The 19,943-nt window shown below is 30.8% G+C and overlaps 1 protein-coding gene and 1 long non-coding RNA gene across 5 annotated transcripts in view; both read right to left on the bottom strand.

Annotated features, from left to right (window-relative positions):
* Positions 1–19,943, bottom strand: part of LOC119561825 — a 189,420-nt gene that overhangs the window by 24,515 nt on the left and 144,962 nt on the right. The window lies entirely within an intron of this gene.
* On the bottom strand, positions 4,037–4,802 carry LOC119561824 (GATA zinc finger domain-containing protein 14-like). Of its 4 annotated transcripts, none has more exons than XM_037875304.1 (2): positions 4,477–4,802; positions 4,037–4,337 (listed from the first exon to the last, which is right to left on the bottom strand). In XM_037875304.1, exons 1-2 carry the CDS (start codon positions 4,480–4,482, stop codon positions 4,149–4,151), a joined length of 195 nt encoding a protein of 64 aa, XP_037731232.1. In that variant the 5' UTR covers positions 4,483–4,802; the 3' UTR covers positions 4,037–4,148. The 4 variants fall into 4 exon arrangements, with proteins under 4 accessions (XP_037731232.1, XP_037731234.1, XP_037731231.1 ...); XM_037875306.1 differs by having other exon boundaries at positions 4,037–4,307; XM_037875303.1 differs by having other exon boundaries at positions 4,652–4,802.

The raw sequence follows: 19,943 nt of genomic DNA, 5'->3' as shown, positions 1-19,943 counted from the left end.
CTCCTCTTTTATTAGACAGAGTTAGGGATCACTGTCACTTCACAGGAAAATTTAGGGGGGCAGCACATAATGAGTGTAATTTAAAATATACAGTTCCAAAATTTATTCCTGTTTTCTTCCACAATTTCACCAGGTATGATTGCCATCTATTTATTAAAGATTTGGCAGTCATACCTGGTGAAATAAAGGTAATTCCGTTAAATAAGGAACAATATATATCAATTTCAAAAATTATAACTTTAAGTAATGGTGATAACTTTGAAATCCGTTTTCTAGACTCGTTTCGATTTATGCCTTCTGCTTTAGATACATTAGCTTCAAATCTAGATAGTGAACAAATGTGTATAACAAGATCATTTTTCCCTAATGAAAATCATTTCAACTTAATGCGACGAAAGGGTGTATTTCCATATGAATATTTAGATTCAGTTGAGAAATTAAAAGAAAGTAAATTACCTCCTAGAGAAGCTTTCTATAGTTCCTTAACCGAAAATGAATGTTCAGTTGAAAATTATACTCACGCACAAAATGTATGGAATGAGTTTTCTTGTAATAATCTTAAAGATTATTTAGAATTATATTTGAAAACAGATGTTTTATTAATGTCTGATGTCTTTCAAAACTTTCGAAGACTTTGTACTAAAATTTATTCACTTGATCCAGCACATTTTTTCACTACACCAGGATTATCATGGGAAGCTATGTTAAAATGTACTAAAATTGAATTAGATTTATTAACTGACATAGATCAGTATAAATTTATTCAAAGTGGTATTCGTGGTGGCTTAGTTCAATGTACATGTAGATATGCTAAAGCAAATAATAAATATGTTGAGAATTTTGATAGTACTCAAAAATCATCATATTTGATTTATTTGGATGCAAATAATTTATATGGTTGGGCTATGTCACAATCTTTACCATATGGAGGTTTTGAATGGATTTCAAGGGGGGAACTTGATAGTATAAACATTGCTGAGATTGCAGATGATAGTGAATATGGATACATTTTTGAGGTAGATTTAAAATATCCTTTAAAATTGCACGATAAACATAATGACCTTCCATTTTGTTGTAATAATCAGTTACCAACAAAGTCAGACAAAATAAAAAAATTAATTGCTGATTTAAGGGATAAAGAAAAATATATAATTCATTATAAAAATCTTCAACAGTGTATAGAAAATGGGTTAATTCTAACAAAAATTCATAGAGGTCTTCGCTTCTTTCAGAAGCCTTGGCTAAAAACATATATTGATTTGAATACATTCCATAGAACTAATGCAAAAAATACATTTGAAAAAGATTTTTTTTAACTTTTAAATAATGCTGTCTACGGTAAAACGATGGAAAATGTCGATAAGCGCGTTAATATTAAATTAATTACTGAATGGGAAAGTGCTTCACCATCCGATTCTGCTGGTCCAAAAAGGCATTGTGGTAGATCTCTTATTTCAAAGTCAAACTTCCATAGTGGCAAACAGTTTTCAGAAAACTTCTTTGCCTTTCAAATGAAAAGATTAAATGTGTTGTACAACAAACCTTTATATTTAGGTTTTGCTGTATTAGATTTATCGAAATGGAAAATGTATGATTTTCATTATAATTATATCAAACCTAAATACAATGAAAATGTTCAATTAAATTATATGGATACAGATTCTTTTATATATACCATTAACACTGAAGATTTTTATAAAGATATTCAGAATGATGTTGAGATGAAGTTTGATACATCAGATTATTCTGATGAATTACTTAATCTCTATAATTTTCCTAAAGCTAATAAAAAAAGGTTGTGTTTTTTTAAAGATGAACTCAATGGAAGACCTATGACTGAATTTGTTGGTTTGAGATCAAAAATGTATGCCTTTAAAACATCTAATAGTAATGACAGCTCTGAAAAAACAGTGAAAAAATCAAAGGGTGTTAAAAGAAGTGCAATAGATCAATTAACTTTTAATAGTTTTAAAAAATGTTTGTTTTCGGAAGAGGAAGTGGTAGGCTCTATGTCAATGATTAGATCTAAAAATCATCTTTTATCAACAATTAAATGTAAAAAAGTAGTTCTCAGTCATAAAGACACAAAGGTTCTTATACAAGACAATAAAATTAATACACTACAATATGGCCATTATAAAATAGATGAAAAAAGATTAGAAAATAAACTTAATGAAATGGATTCAAATATTTATGTTTATGAACAAAGAATAAAAGAAATAGAGAATTGTCCTAATAGAAATAATTATCAAGAGAATGAAATAGAAAAATATCACAAAAATATATATGAATGTCAATTTGAAATGTTTTGTACAGAATTAGAATTAAGTTTACTAAATGATAAAAAAAATGAATAAATGTACTCTATAATTGTAAATAAGACAGAACAAACAACGCTTTTTTATTTAAAGGGTAAAATGTAAGGTAATGTATAAACCAAATATTACAATTCACAATATTATTATTATTATAAAATTTTTTATTGAACAGAACAAACATCGCTTTTACTTACAGGGTAATGTTAAAAAATTTATGAGAAATAACAGAACATGAAAATTTGAATTTAACAGAAGAATTACAATATTTTCTTTGAATTACATTCAATTTGCTTACTTTCTTCTATATTTAGTGGTACAGTTTGTTTATAGTTATCTATACCACCCTGTAATCTATATACTTTATTCTCATCATTACTTAAAGGAATTGATTTAATGTATTTATCATTATCTTCATCTAAATTAAACGGTATAGTTTGAATATAGTTATCTATACCACCCTCAACAAGAATAGTTTCATCCTCACTAGATGATCTTGGAATACATGGTTCCGGATTTTCATCATCATAAAGGATTGTATCATGGTCATCATCATCATCATCATCATCACCATACAAATTATGAGAAAATTTACCATCCTCTTTTTTATTAATGTTTTGGAGTTCTGAAAATATAAATATTTTACTATATATATATATACAAATATTATTTTATATGTATTTAACCAACCTTTTTGAGCTCCATCCGAAATATTATTTTCAACTTTTTTATTTATGTTTTGGAGTTCTGAAAATATATATATATATATATATATATATTAGTATATAAATAAAATTATATATATATATATATATATATATTAAACTCACCTTTTTTTAATTTACTCGAATTATTATTTTCATCTTCTATTTTTATATTCTGTAAAAACAAACATATTTCCCTACTCAATCAGATTATGATATAATATCACTATTAGTTATTTTGAAATCGTTAATATCGTTAATTGGTATTTTATCTGTGCTTATCTGACTTTCTTTTTTATTTAAATATTCAACCATCATTTGAGCTGCTAAATTTCTCTTTCTTAAATATATTCCATTAATTCTTTCTGCTTCATCTATTTCAATTTCATGGATTTGCGGACCATCACTAAGATAACCTGTTTCTTCTTCTTCTATCTCTTCTCTTTTACTCTCTTGTTTGGAGAGAAGATCAGCATCCTTTGATATTTTTTCATAGACAATCCTATCTTTTCGTCTCTCCGCATTAATTACTGTTTGGGATAAAACTTCTGCAAATTCAAAACAATTTATTCTTAAAGTTGCTAAGGGGGTATTAGTATTGCGTTTAGATTTTTGGTGGCGGTGGCGATTAGATAAATATTTTAAATTCATACGCTTAGATTTACTTAGACTTCGCCTAGAATGTGCTCTTCTATATATATTATTGTAATGACATTTAACTCCTACTGTAGCAGTTTTGTATTGGATGGTAAAGAATCTGTTTAGACCCCTTCTTCCCAAATCCATATGCCCTCCTATTCTCCTTTCATTTTCAACTAATTTTTGCTTAAAATTCTCAATTATACCTCTCTTTGTGAATTCGATTTGAGAGTTGTGTATGTTTTCAGTGCTTTTTAATTTATGAGTAGTGTTCCTTTTTATTGGGACCCGACTTACACTTTCAAATTCTGTATCACTATCACTGATCCCCAACACTAATTCTTGTGACGTATTACTAAATGTTGGTGCTCGACTTACGTTTTCAAATTCTCTCTCACTATCAATTATACCCATATCAATTTTTTCTGATTTTTCTTCTCCTATGGTTTTATTTTCTATATGATCAACACTTTCATTTTCGCTATGAAAATCAAAAAGATTGGTTGGGGTTGTAGTTGTTGATGTAGCTGTTTTTGTTGTATCTTCTTCCAGGAGTTCTTTTTTTAATGTAGTTGCTGCTGTTGTAGTTGTTGTTTCTTCCTTCTCCTCCTCCTCCAGAATTCCCCTTCTCATTGTAGGTGTAGTGGCACTTGTTGTAGTTGAGGTAGATGTAGTTGTACTAGATGTTGATGTAGATATTTCTTCTTCTTCAACTGTACTTGCACTTGTACTTGTTGTTAAGTCTTTTTCATTAATGCTACCATTAATAGCATTAAATATTTTTGTATCGAGTTCACTTTTTAAGATTGGTTTCTCACTTTCATCACTTGTCTTGTTTATGAGATCCATAAAAATATGACTGTCCTCTAGGATCTCAAATTTTAAGTCAATTTTAATGATTTTTTTTAGTTTTGGAACATTGATAAATAACCCAATCGAATTATTGGAAGTCGATCGGTTTTCAATTAAAGTCATTTCATTGGGGAGTGGTACCATTTTCACCATCGGATTAAAGAGGGAAAGTATCACAAAAAATATTATAAAAACCGTCAATTTAATTTTGATTTTGTTTTTTTTGACAATCGAACAAACGAACGAACGAATGAATAAGCAAACGATTCGAAATTGAGTTGCGTGAACGAATAGATGGAAACTGAACACTTTTTGAAATTCTTCCGCCTTTATACCCTCCAGATTTGTATATATAAATATGTAACGTTCTGTTCAAATTCTTATCTGTACATGCTTTTCTTCACACTTTATAAATAGGAATTGCGTGATTGTGAAGAAACATAATTTATTTCACGCATTGACGTCAATGTCTACATTTTTATTGTTCTTTATAGAATTTCGTTTTTATGAATCCAACTATCTTCTGATTTTGAAACGCCTACCCAACGCACAAGCACATAATCAAGTTCCACCCAAAATTCTTATCTGTATATACTCTTTTAGTCTAGCCAACGCACAAGCTCATAATCAAGTTCCATTCCGTTTATAAATAGGAATTGCGTGCTTGTGAAGAAGAAACATAATTTATTTTCACGCATTGACGTCAATGCCTACATTTTAATTGTTCTATGCTTCCACTTGTTCTTTATAGAATTTCGTTTTTATGAATCCAACTATCTTCTGATTTTGAAAAGCCTAGCCAACGCACAAGCACATAATCACCTTTTTGTTTCACAATCTTTTCAACAAGATAAGTATTAGGGAATTTTGTTTTTTTAATTTCTTGTTTATAGAAACCACCTTGTACTGGATCACCCTTCAAGTCCTCAAGTAAATATGTGGTGGGGGATGTATTTTGTACTTTCCGAATTCGAAAAATTTCCGTTGTCCAGTTTGGGGTATAGCCTTTTTCAAAGACATGTTTATATTTACTTATTCGTACATGATCCCCCTCTTTAAAGTCCCCATTTGTAAATATTTTTAGATGATTGTATGATCTCATCAAAATCTGTTTTTCATTTTTAGCACTGACGTCAATAGGCTTCATTTTAATCGTTCTATGCTTCCTGTTACTATAATTATTAATCAACTCTTTGTATATTTGAAGCCAAGTATATTTTCCATTAAAACTAAACTCACGCCACATAAGTTCTTTTATTGTTCTATTAAAACGTTCCACAATAGATGCTTTAAGAGTACTAAATGTTGAGTAATGATTAATTTCATATCTTTTCATCAATTCTCTAAATTGTTTATTATAGAATTCATTTCCATTATCTGTTTGTAAATTCTTTGGTACTCCACGACCAGATTTCATTATTTTTTCCATTGCTTTTGTAACTTCATCTGCATTTTTTGATTTTATTGCTTCACCCCATCCATATTTAGAAAATGTATCTATTACTGTTAACAAATACCTATACCCCTTATTTGATGATGCATATGCCCCCATTTCAACCAAATCAGCCTGCCATAAATCATTAATACCCTTTACTATAACTCTACGTCTTGGGAAATTCTTGAATGATGGGCGATGTAACTCATTTACAATATCTCGTTTACTCATAGCTTTATTTTATCTGGTATAAATGGTTTCTTCTCTAAAGATTCAGTTTCACCTTTTAAAACTGAGGTTGGTGCAATTATATAATTGAAAATGTTACTTTCTATTTCATTTATATCCTCCACTACCTTATTAAAAGTTTTCATGAGAAATTCCAATTTTTTAGAAATTTCACTCACTTTTCCCTCAATATTATTGATTCGAGGTCTTAATCTAAAGATTTGTTGTTTCTGCGGTTGCTTAGAAATTTCATTAGATGTATTCTGTACTACTTTACTTATTTCATCATCAATATAAATCTTTGTTGCAATATCATTTTCATGAATGGGGGGTAGGGAATTTTTAAATCGTTTCCTCTGAACATTTAAATGTCCATCATAATCATTAAGTATACTTTGAAATTTTTCTAGACCTTTTGTTATATCTCTTGAGTACTCTTTCTCATTTAAAAAACAACCAAACTTATCAACTGACATTTTAATTATAAAATAAATAATGAAAGAGTGGTATATTTATGTATGATCCACATTAATTGTTAAAACTTCTTCTTCTTCGTTTACACGATGTGCAAATGGACTTTTCCGAAGTATTATTCCATCTATTTGTGTCTGATCAGAACGAATGATTGGTGGAGGTTTTTTTAAATGTTGGTTTATGAATTTGTTAAGATTTTCCAATTTATCTAGAAGCTCTTTTATTGAATTATGTATATACTCCATTTGAGTTATCATTTTTATTACTTTACTTTCCAGCTCTGATACTCTTTTATTTCGTAGTTGAAATGATTTAGTTATAGTTTCCATTTGATGTGATTTCGCTTCATTAATTTTATCATCAACATAAAATTTAATAGCCAAATCATTTCCATTTATTGGTTTTGAAGAGTTTTTAATTCTTTTTTTCTGAACATTTATGTGACCATCAGTGTCTAGATATATACCTGTAAGACTCTCAACTTCCCTTTTGAAAAGCGAGGAAAAATCTCTATCATTTGAAAAGTGACCAAACTTGTCAATAGACATTTTACTATTAAACAAAATGAGAAAATGTTTTCTATTTTATTAATATATTATTTTTGCTTCCCGCAATTCTTCTATTATTGAAAGAATTTCATTAGTATGGTTATTATTACCAGCAGCTCTCGATGCCATTAAGAGTTGCAATCTTTCAACAAGTTCATTAACATTATCCCAATATACATAGTTTGGTGGTATTTTTTGTAGTCTCATATACCCAGAACCAGTAAATTCTTCATTTACTGAAGATGATATTAATGGTTTAATAATTGAAGAATATTTTTTAGAACGATTCCCCTTAACTTGACCATCTGGTTGATAGTTTCTTTTGTGAGCACTTGTTTCAATTAAAATGTTTTTATATGATTCTAAATCATTCTTAGTATAATCCTTAGGACTATTATGAAAAATTAAAGAGTATAGACCTTGTGATAGAGTCCATACATTTCCACTTCCTAATTTCATTAAATTTTTTTTAATTTTAAGTGTTGTATTACCCAACATTAAAATATTATTTTCTTCTCTTGGCCCATAACTATTGTCTAAAATCTTTTCTTGCTTTAACTGATTAATGTTGAGATTGTACTTCACCTCGTTTTCTTCATATACACTTTCATTTAAATCATCTGTGTGAGGTTGTTGTGAAACATCGGATTCATCTATAAGAGACTGTTGTGAAACATCAGATTCATCTATAAGAGACTGTCGTGAAAAAGCATCAACATAAGCATCACTCTCACTATCACTTTCGATTACTCTCTCGTGTACCCTTTTTTCTTTTTTACTTTTAGGTACTTTTATTTTCTCTTTCTTGAACTTAGTCTTAATATTATGTGTATCATTAATATATTCTTTTTTATTCAATTTTTTATTTTCAGTGAGTAATTCATGTAAAGGTTCTGTAATAGGTTTAAAAGTTTCCTCCAAATTTGATACGTTCTCATTTTTTATTTGTTTCAATTCATCAAATTTTCTTTTTAATGAATTTCTACTTTTCGTCAACTGTTCTAAAAGTTTACGCTTCATTGTTGTCGTTTCTCTGATACTCATGTGATACTGGGAAAAATGTAGTATAATTTAAATATTTATAACAAAGGGTTTGAGTTTGAGTTTTATAAAACTTTATTTTTATTTTTATTTATCAAAATAGATACATTAATAATATTAAAAATGAAAACATTTTAAGCTTTATTTAATTCTAAATAGAGATTGTTATCATTCTTTTTAATAATACAAAAAGATTGTCTTTTATATAATCAATTGTTGAATCCTCTAAAGTTGAGTATCGTTCCGGCAAGTACAGCATATACTCTTCAAGTTCAAGAGTGAGGGCCATCCCAAAGCTGGTTTTCTTACGTTGAGCACGTCGGATAGGGTAGCACACCTCCGATTCCATCTTCGTCTTTGTTAAGAGAGGTTTTGGTGCGTTACCATTAAACTCCTTGAGTACTTTCATTATTCCCGGATTGACCATTTGTAGTTGTTTCTTCTTGTAGTTGTTTTCGTTGTTTTTGTTGCTTTTACCTGTTTTTGTTGTTGATTTTAGTTGTTATTTTAGCAGTTGTAGCTGTTTTTGTTGTTGAATTTACCTGTTTTTGTTGTTAATTTTAGTTGTTTTTTAGCAGATGTAGCTGTTTTGTTGTTGTTTTCAGCTGTTTTAATTGTTGTTGTTGTCTTACTGTTTTAACTGTTTTTTTTTATGTTGTTCTTATTGTTGTTGATTTTGATGATTGCAAGATTTTTTAGGTTGAAACTTTAGGCTGAGAACGTTTTAGCTTGAAACTTTTAGGTTGAGACTGTTTGCAGGTGGTTTTTAAATGTGTGTTAGAATAACTTTTGATCGAGTTTTTATACCTTGAGGTAAACTAACCCTCCCTGTTCTCTCTCATTCTTGATTTAGCATCGACCAATCACAGCAGTGAATAGCATGTAAATAGGGTGGGTTTCAAGAATCATAGAGAAATTACTTGATCATAGTGTAAAAGTTAGGGTGGGATAGAGAGAGTAAGAATTGGAGGGACAGGTGTCCACAGTTGGTACTATTAAAGTCTTGTTTTCTCTCATAGTTATAGTTAATGTTATTCCCCAAGTATTTCACAATTTCTTTTGGGGGTTGTAAATTCCCAAAACTATCAAAGTAATGTATACTTTTTTTATTTTTGTTATAAGCTACCCAATGTGTACCATTTGATGAACTATCATCTAGGTTTATAATTCCTGACTCTTCTCTCCAAGGAGATTTGGGGAGTGAGTCTCTCATAAACACACCTCGGAAATGTGGAATGTACTTTTGAGCAAAGTTCAAAATTTCGAAATTTGACAGAGGTTTTTTAGGTAGCTTAGTAATTAGTTTTTTGGATTTCCTCTAAATGGATTAAGATATAATCCATAACCTTTTCTATAAGGTTTAAGAAACATACCAACACCCACCTTAATACTTTCCATTTTCTTATTATGTTGCTTACTCTCTTCTAATTGTTTTTTCCCCATATTTGCATTATTAATAGTTTTAGCAATAGCTGCACTACCAGAGGCGAGACTACCTAATGCACTTAGTGCAGTCAAAATGGGTACAATAGGTAAAAAACCACCAATTTTCGGCACATTAATAATACGAGGAATCTTAATTTTTTTTTTATTTCTACCAATTGATTTATTGACTGCTTTACGTGCAACCTTAATCGCACTCATTAGATCTAGTGGCTTCTGAGTTTTCAATGCCCGCATTCCTGTTTGGATAACATTTGAAAAACTCTTTACCTTTGATTTCCTTTTCTTACACTTTCTCTTTGTTCCCTTTTTCACACCCATTCCGAATTTCTTTTTTGTTTTCATAATATTTGTAATCAAGTATGCTGCTGTTTTCTCTGCAATACTACTATCTTTTGAACCAACACGTTCCCACGCTTTATTTATTAGTACTGCGTCAGCCTTATGTCGATCAGCTAGATCCTTATATTGTGAATATGCAATATCATGTACTCTACAAGCTTCATCCAATTGATTTATCCCACGATCACCGCGCTCCAACCTTTGTTTTAGCTTTGTTCCAGGCCCACAAAAATTATAACCAGGAATATGTACTTCAAATGGAAGTGTGTTAATTATTTTGTTGATAATACCACTACCTCGTTTCAAGTTTGAACTCTGACTGCAACAATTATAAAAACTTTTACCCATTTTATATAATGTTTAATCAAGGAGCATTTCTCATCGAATGAAGTACATTACACACGTGAATATGCGTTTAATACGTCAAAAACAAGAAATCTGTGTTAGAAATATCGAGGGTGGTGATCATTCATTAACAAATTCAGTTCCACGACATAGTTCTTTATTACCCAATACAATAAGAGCATTGGTTGTCGGTCCCTCAAACTGTGGAAAAACAAATGTTATGCTCAGCCTTATTGAAAGTCCAAACGGGCTAAAATTTGAGAATATATATGTATTCTCAAAGAGTTTATATCAACCAAAGTATGAGTATTTAGAGAAACTAATTAAACCGATAAAGGGAATGGGATATTATACGTTCTCACAAAATGATGAAGTTTTACCACCCGCTAAGGCTAAAGAAAACTCTATTATGATTTTTGATGATGTTGCTTGTGAAAAACAAAACAACATTCGTTCATATTTCTGTATGGGGCGTCATAAAAATATAGATTCTTTTTACCTATGCCAAACATATACTCATATTCCAAAACATCTAATACGTGATAACGCGAATATGATTATAATGTTTAAACAAGATGATTTAAATATGCGTCATATATATCGTGATCATGTAAATACTGATATGTCCTATGATTCATTTATGAAAATTTGTCAAAAGTGTTGGAGTGATAAATACGGATTCCTCATAATAAGTAAAGATAACGATATGGAAAAGGGAAGATACAGGAAGGGTTTTAATGAATTTATAATTATTTGAGAATATAAGTTTCATTCTGTAAGCTATATTTTCACAGTACATTATTAGACCCCAAAATGAGTAGATCATTCACTCTTACATTAAATGGTAATGAACCCATTACAAACATTTCTTATTTCCCACCCATTGAACTGAGAAATGGTGAATATGAGTGTGCACTCATTGACTTTCATATGTACAACTCTATACCCAATGTTGATATAAATAATAATCTATTTCATATTGGTGATAAAGTAATTCAACTTCCAATCGGGTCATATGAACTCAATGATATTTATGATTTTCTAAAAAATAAACTAAAAGATTATGATCTTGAGAAAACATTTCAAATGGAGAGTAATAATAACACACTTCAAGTTCATATTACAACTACCAAGGAACCTATTTATTTTAATAGAAACAACTCCATTGGACAATTGCTTGGTTTCAATAAAAAAATAATTTACCCCGACTTGAAAAAAACATATATATCTAATCAACCTGTCAACATTTTAAAAATAAACACAATACGCTTAGTATGTAATATTGTAAGCGGGTCATATATTGATAGTAGACAAGATCATTCATTATACGAATTTGGAATTAATGTTCCACCAGGCTATAAAATGAATATCACACCACACAATCTTATTTACTTACCAGTCAACACTAGAGAAATAAGTACACTCTCTATACACATAACTGATCAGAACGGTGAATTAATAAATTTACGCGGTGAAAACTATACAATTCGTTTACACTTACAATTAATACAATGATTATATACAATAAAAGAGGTGATACCTACCATCATCAGCACACTTTAAAACATAAAGTTATAGGAAGAGGATCGAAACCAAAAAAACACACACTTACATTAAAAAATAAGTTAATTCTTAAATCATTGGGCTTCAAAGTGCGAGTTTAACTAAAGTCATGGGGTTGAATGAAATATTGGCAGTACGGGAAAAACCTTTCTCTGATGAAAGTATATCAAAGAAGGAATATCACAGCTATCAACCCTATCAACAATCATTTAAACCAAATGATGAGATAAGAATTACAATCCAAAATCAAGATTTATATGTACTCCCCCATGAGAGTCTTCTAAATTTTCAAGGAGATATTACCCTAATTAAGGAAGGGGGAGCGGTAGAAACTCAAAATGTTATTGCGAGAATGAGAAATAATTGTATGGCATACTTTTTAGATGAAATACGCTATGAAATCAATGGTGTTGAAATAGATAGAACAAGATTTAGTGGTATTACTTCTACAATAAAAAACTTTGTTTCTTTAAATCAATTTGAAAGCAAGAGACTTTACAATTCTGGATGGAGCGGAGGACCCGATTTCAATTTAACCCCCCACTTCAACTTTTCAATACCCCTTAAAAATCTACTTGGATTTGCTGAAGATTTCAAAAAAGTATTATTAAATTGTAAACATGAACTAGATTTATTAATATTAAAAAATTTTAATGATGTACTTGAGCAAGATAAATTTGAGAGTGCACAATTAGTCGGAAAGTATCATCTCAATATGACTAATATTACATGGAAAATTCCTCATATAACACCCAGCGATTCAACGAAAATTAAAATGTATGATATTATAAAAAGTGGAACCAATCTACCGATTGCATTCCGTAGTTGGGATACATACATTAATCCTAAACTAAGTAATGGAACAAATCATGTTTGGAATGTTAAATTAGCTGCTAACCGAGAACGTCCACGATTTGCTTTAATTGGATTTAAAGATAACCACCATCTGATTACAAACAATTTAAGAAATCTAAAGGTCTACTTAAACTCTGAAACATATCCCTACGATGACTTAAACTTGGACTTTGAAAAAGATCGATTTGCACACCTATATGAAATGTATTGCAAGTTTCAATCTAGCTACTATAACCGAAGTGAATCTCCTTTACTATCACCTACAGAGTTTAAAACTAAAGCTCCTATTATCGTAATTGACTTATCATATCAAAATGAAATGGTTAAATCGGGACCCATTGATGTTAGGATTTCAATTGAACTTACCAAGCCCACTATCGAAAATGTTCAAGTATATTGCGTGCTCATACATGATCGTTTAGTTGAATATAACCCGTTGAATGGTCTAGTTCAGCGGATTGTCTAACAATTAATCAATCAATCATGAGTGAAGATATTGTTGCAATTGATGTTCAAGGATTTCTTGGGAACAACAATAAATTTATTCTAAAGGAAATTGGAGTCGTATTCAAAAACGAGACAATCTTGAATTCTAATTTTATCATACACTCTCCACATGATTTTATTGAATTGAATAAGAAATGTAGAAAAACAGCTACTTGGCTAACAAAAAACATCACAAAATTTATTGGAATGATGGAGTATACTTTTTCAAAGAAACACAAATGTATTTAAGAGAAATAATTAGAAAACAGGGAATAAATTGTAAGGGATATCAAAAAAGGTTATTCCTACAAAAATTTTTAAAAATTGATAATGTAATTAACATTGATGAAATTGGTTATCCCTCTCTAAAAATAATGGATGGAAATCACTTTCCATATTGTTCATTACATGCTCGGGATGGTGTCTGCTCTCTGAACAATGCTCATAAAATCTTAAACTTTTACACAAACGAAAACTCCTAAACACCTTTTAACCATTCATTCACATTTTGAGAGTCGGGAAAATAAGTTTACGAAATGACTGATTCTAATAACAATCTTAATATACCGACTTATTCATCTTTAATAAATAAAATTAATTTTTTTATTAATACATTTGGAAATATGATTTCAAAAGAGGACTTGAAATTACTACTGGAGACAAGGAACATGTTCATGGGTACTGACGTAAAGGAGTTTATAAAAACAACATTTGGAGAACATTTAAATTTATGTACATTTTCTAATGATAATATAGAAACTTGTGCTTGTTTTCATTTTGTAATTCAACAATATAGAGTTAGAAAATTAATTTCATCATATATTGAAAATTTTAAATAAAGAGAAAACCAAAAAAAAAATTTCTATTGTTTTGAATTTGTTTTCGAGGGTGGGTCTATCATCAGCTGTTGCATTTTTTAACATCTGTTTTCTAAGTATAATACAACGAGTTATCTCTACCAAACTTTAGTTTAAGATAAACATTCAGACTATTACGTTGAAAGAAAAAATGATTTCCTCAAAAATTGAAGAGTTCTTAAGGGAGCATGGAAGTGAGATCTTCAAGGAACATGCTACGAAATTGAAATCATTTCATACATTTTTTAAAGATGTAGAAGCCACCCCACTAATTCATTCAAAGTATGGAGAACACCTATCATCCTGTGCATGGGCATATGATGATTGTAAAGTTGGACCTGACACTTGCAGGTGTATTCATGTTGAAAAGAGAGAAGAAGACGCCTTAAAATTGATGGAAAGATACATTCATTTATTTAAAAGACTCAATGTAAACTAATTAAAGACGAATATATAGAAATAAAAACGTATTTGACCAAACAAACGATCTCATTTGTTTTTGTGCATTTTCTGTTAGGAACCACCACCACAAGCACCGCCACCACCACCATCCCTCTTACACTCCTACGCTTACTTTCCCATCTAATGCTCGCTAAAGAGGGGAGAGGTTACCGAACTCACGCTTGTTTCACACAACAAAAGTATGCGGTCTAATATCTCTCAAACCAACACCTTTTGACCACAAGACCGTAGCCAGGTGTCACCTACAACCCTAATTGATTCAACAAAACGCCCACGCATAACGCGTTCTAACCCAAGTTAGAAGCAACATAGTGACCTGTGTGCAACCATTGCACTCCACGAAATCTCACGCATGACAAAACACCCCTTGTAAAAGGAATAGTTTTCTAAAACTGAACTACTTTCCACATTTCTCCTTAACACATACATTTTTTCAAAACATAGAAGGTAACCGTTTTCTCTCTCATGTAAGCGCATGAGAAGCCAGGTGTCACCTACAACCCTAATTGATTCAACAAAACGCCCACGCATAACGCGTTCTAACCCAAGTTAGAAGCAACATAGCCGTTTTCTCTCTCATGTAAGCGCATGAGAAAAAATTTTCAAATATGATTAAAGAAAAACGTATTTGACTAAATAAACGATCTCATTTGGTTTTGTTCTGTTAGGAACCACCACCACCGTTACCATTTTGACCACAAGACCGTAGGCAGGTTACACTAACAGGTGTCACCTACAACCCTAATTGAATCAACAAAACGCCCACGCATAACAAAACAACGTTTTTGTTACACTCCCACGCTCACTTTCCCATCTAATGCTCGCTAAAGAGGGGGAGGTTACCGAACTCACGCTTGTTTCACACCACAAAAGTATGCGCTCTAATATCCCTCAAACCAACACCTTTTGACCACAAGACCGTAGCCAGGTCTCACCTACAACCCTAATTGACTCAACAAATCGCCCACGCATAACGCGTTCTAACCAAAGTTAGAAGCAACATAGTGACCTGTGTGCAACCATTGCACTCCACAAAATCCCACGCATGACAAGACACCTCCTATCACACACGCAAGCCAGGTGTCATCTACAACCCTAATTGAATCAACAAAACGCCCACGCATAACGCATTCTAACCCAAGTTAGAAGCAACATAGTGACCTGTGTGCAACCATTGCACTCCACAAAATCCCACGCATGACAAAACACCCCTATCACACACGCACCTTTAACGTGAGAAAAAGACAAGACAAAACAAGACATATCAAAACACCACTCTCTCACACTCCTACACCCCATTAAGTGACCTGTGTGCAACCATGCTCATCTGACTAGGGTCAGCAACACCCCCCTTTTTGACTTAATTATGCTAATTAGGTCATTAGAACACCTGTGTGCAACCATGCGTGACTAATTAGGGTCACCCCCACCTCCTTTTTTGACATGATTTATTACCTAGTGAGCCAGCTCCCGTATTAATCTACTACTGATCAGCATGACTAGACGAGTCGATCTAGCCATGTCCGTCTGTCCGTCTGTCCGTCCGTTTCTACGCAAACTATTCTCTCAGATTTAAAGCTATCGGGCTGAAACTTTCCCAAAAGTTTTATATCTTTTGCAGGTAGTATATAAGTCGGAACCAGCCGGATCGGACAACTATATCTTATAGCTCCCATAGGAATAATTGGAAAAAAAATGTTAAAAAATTATATCTTTACTGTTTTTTAACATATTACCTCCTTTCCTTGGAAATAACATTTTTTAATTAGTTTTGAGTTTCGAATTAAATTTTATCAAAATCGGAAGTCTATATCATATAGCTGCCATAGGAACGATCGTAAAATTGGTGGGAAAATAATATGAAACAAATTATAGCTTCGGTGTTCCTTAACATATAACCTCCTACGCTTGGAAATAACATTTTTTTATTAGTTCTGAATTTCGAATTTAATTTTATCAAAATCGGACGACTATATCATATAGCTGCCATAGGAACGATCGTGAAATTGGTTGGAAAATAATATGAAACAAATTATAGCATCGGTGTTCCTTAACATATAACCTCCTACGCTTGGAAATAACATTTTTTAATAAGTTCTGAGTTTCGAATTTAATTTTATCAAAATCGGACGACTATATCATATAGCTGCCATAGGAACGATCGTAATATTGGTGGGAAAATAATATGAAACAAATTATAGCTTCGGTGTTTCTTAACATATAACCTCCTACGCTTGGAAATAACATTTTTTAATTAGTTCTGAATTTCGAATTATATTGTATCAAAATCGGACGACTATATCATATAGCTGCCATAGGAACGATCGTAAAATCGGTGGGAAAATAATATGAAACAAATTATAACTTCGGTGTTTTTTAACATATAACCTCCTACGCCTGGAAATAACATTTTTTAATTCATTCTGAATTTCGAACTTAATTTTATCAAAATCGGACGACTATATCATATAGCTGCCAAAGGAACGATGGTGAAATTGGAAATAAAATTATTAATTAGTTCTGAATTTTGAATTTAATTTTATCAAAATCGGACGACTATATCTTATAGCTGCCATAGGTACGATCGGAAAATTGGTGGGAAAATAATATGAAACAAATTATAGCTTCGGTGTTTTTTTTTAACATAAAACCTCTTAAGCTTGGAAATGACATTTTTTTAAATTAGTTTTGAATTTCGAATTAAGTTTTATCAAAATCGGACGACTACATCATAAAGCTGCTATAGGAACTATGGGAAAATTGGTGGGAAAATAATATGAAACAAATTATACCTTCGGTGTTTTTTTATATATTATCTTATACTATTGGAAATAACATTTTGTGTATTTTTAAGAATTTCGAATTATATTCAATACAAATCGGACGACTCTAACATATAGCTGTCAAAGAAACGGTCAGCAAAATAATGAAATATTTATTATACCCTTGCATTTATTATTTTTATACCCTTGCATAGGGTATATTGTTTTCAGTCAGAAGTTTGCAACGCAGTGAAGGAGACGTTTCCGACCCCATAAAGTATAAAAATTCTTGATCAGCATGACTAGACGAGTCGATCTAGCCATGTCCGTCTGTCCGTCTGTCCGTCCGTTTCTACACAAACTAGTCTCTCAGTTTTAAAGCTATCGGGCTGAAACTTTCCCAAAAGTCTTATATCTTTTGCAGGTAATATATAAGTCGGAACCAGCCGGATCGGACAACAATATCTTATAGCTCCCATAGGAATAATCGGAAAAAAAATGTTAAGAAATTATATCTTTGGTGTTTTTTAACATATTACCCTCTTTCCTTGGAAATAACATTTTTTAATTAGTTTTGAATTTCGAAATAAATTTTATCAAAATCGGAAGACTATATCATATAGCTGCCATAGGAACGATCGTAAAATTGGTGGGAAAATAATATGAAACAAATTATAGCTTCGGTATTCCTTAACATATAACCTCCTACGCTTGGAAATAACATTTTTTAATTAGTTCTGAATTTCGAATTTAATTTTATCAAAATCGGACGACTATATCATATAGCTGCCAAAGGAACGATCGTAAAATTGGAAATAAAATTTTTAACTAGTTCTGAATTTTGAATTTATTTTATCAAAATCGGACGACTATATCATATAGCTGCCATAGGGACGATCGGAAAATTGGTGGGAAAATAATATGAAACAAATTATTGCTTCGGTGTTCCTTAACATATAACCTCCTACGCTTGGAAATAACATTTTTTAATTAGTTCTGAATTTCGAATTAAATTTTATCAAAATCGGACGACTATATCATATAGCTGCCATAGGAACGATCGTAAAATCGGTGGGAAAATAATATGAAACAAATTATAACTTCGGTGTTTTTTAACATATAACCTCCTACGCTTGGAAATAACATTTTTTAATTCATTCTGAATTTCGAGCTTAATTTTATCAAAATCGGACGACTATATCATATAGCTGCCAAAGGAACGATCGTGAAATTGGAAATAAAATTATTAATTAGTTCTGAATTTTGAATTTAATTTTATCAAAATCGGACGACTATATCATATAGCTGCCATAGGAACGATCGTAATATTGGTGGGAAAATAATATGAAACAAATTATAGCTTCGGTGTTCCTTAACATATAACCTCCTACGCTTGGAAATAACATTTTTTAATTAGTTCTGAATTTCGAATTAAATTTTTATCAAAATCGGACGACTATATCATATAGCTGCCATAGGAACGATCGTAAAATCGGTGGGAAAATAATATGAAATAAATTATAACTTCGGTGTTTTTTAACATATAACCTCCTACGCTTGAAAATAACATTTTTTAATTCATTCTGAATTTCGAACTTAATTTTATCAAAATCGGACGACTATATCATATAGCTGCCAAAGGAACGATCGTGAAATTGGAAATAAAATTATTAATTAGTTCTGAATTTTGAATTTAATTTTATCAAAATCGGACGACTATATCATATAGCTGCCATAGGAACGATCGTAATATTGGTGGGAAAATAATATGAAACAAATTATAGCTTCGGTGTTCCTTAACATATAACCTCCTACGCTTGGAAATAACATTTTTTAATTAGTTCTGAATTTCGAATTAAATTTTTATCAAAATCGGACGACTATATCATATAGCTGCCATAGGAACGATCGTAAAATCGGTGGGAAAATAATATGAAATAAATTATAACTTCGGTGTTTTTTAACATATAACCTCCTACGCTTGAAAATAACATTTTTTAATTCATTCTGAATTTCGAACTTAATTTTATCAAAATCGGACGACTATATCATATAGCTGCCAAAGGAACGATCGTGAAATTGGAAATAAAATTATTAATTAGTTCTGAATTTTGAATTTAATTTTATCAAAATCGGACGACTATATCTTATAGCTGCCATAGGTACGATCGGAAAATTGGTGGGAAAATAATATGAAACAAATTATAGCTTCGGTGTTTTTTTTTAACATAAAACCTCTTAAGCTTGGAAATGACATTTTTTTAAATTAGTTTTGAATTTCGAATTAAGTTTTATCAAAATCGGACGACTACATCATATAGCTGCTATAGGAACTATCGGAAAATTGGTGGGAAAATAATATGAAACAAATTATAACTTCGGTGTTTTTTGATATATTATCTTATACTATTGGAAATAACATTTTGTGTATTTTTAAGAATTTTGAATTATATTCAATACAAATCGGACGACTCTAACATATAGCTGTCAAGGAAACGGTCAGCGAAATAATGAAATATTTATTATACCCTTGCATTTATTATTTTTATACCCTTGCAGAGGGTATATTGATTTCAGTCAGAAGTTTGCAAC

The sequence above is a fragment of the Drosophila subpulchrella genome, unplaced genomic scaffold (assembly GCF_014743375.2).
Source record: "Drosophila subpulchrella strain 33 F10 #4 breed RU33 unplaced genomic scaffold, RU_Dsub_v1.1 Primary Assembly Seq375, whole genome shotgun sequence".
Lineage (NCBI taxonomy): Eukaryota > Metazoa > Arthropoda > Insecta > Diptera > Drosophilidae > Drosophila > Drosophila subpulchrella.
The sequence above is the reverse complement of the archived record's forward strand: the minus strand, read 5'-3'. Positions and strand labels throughout refer to the sequence as shown.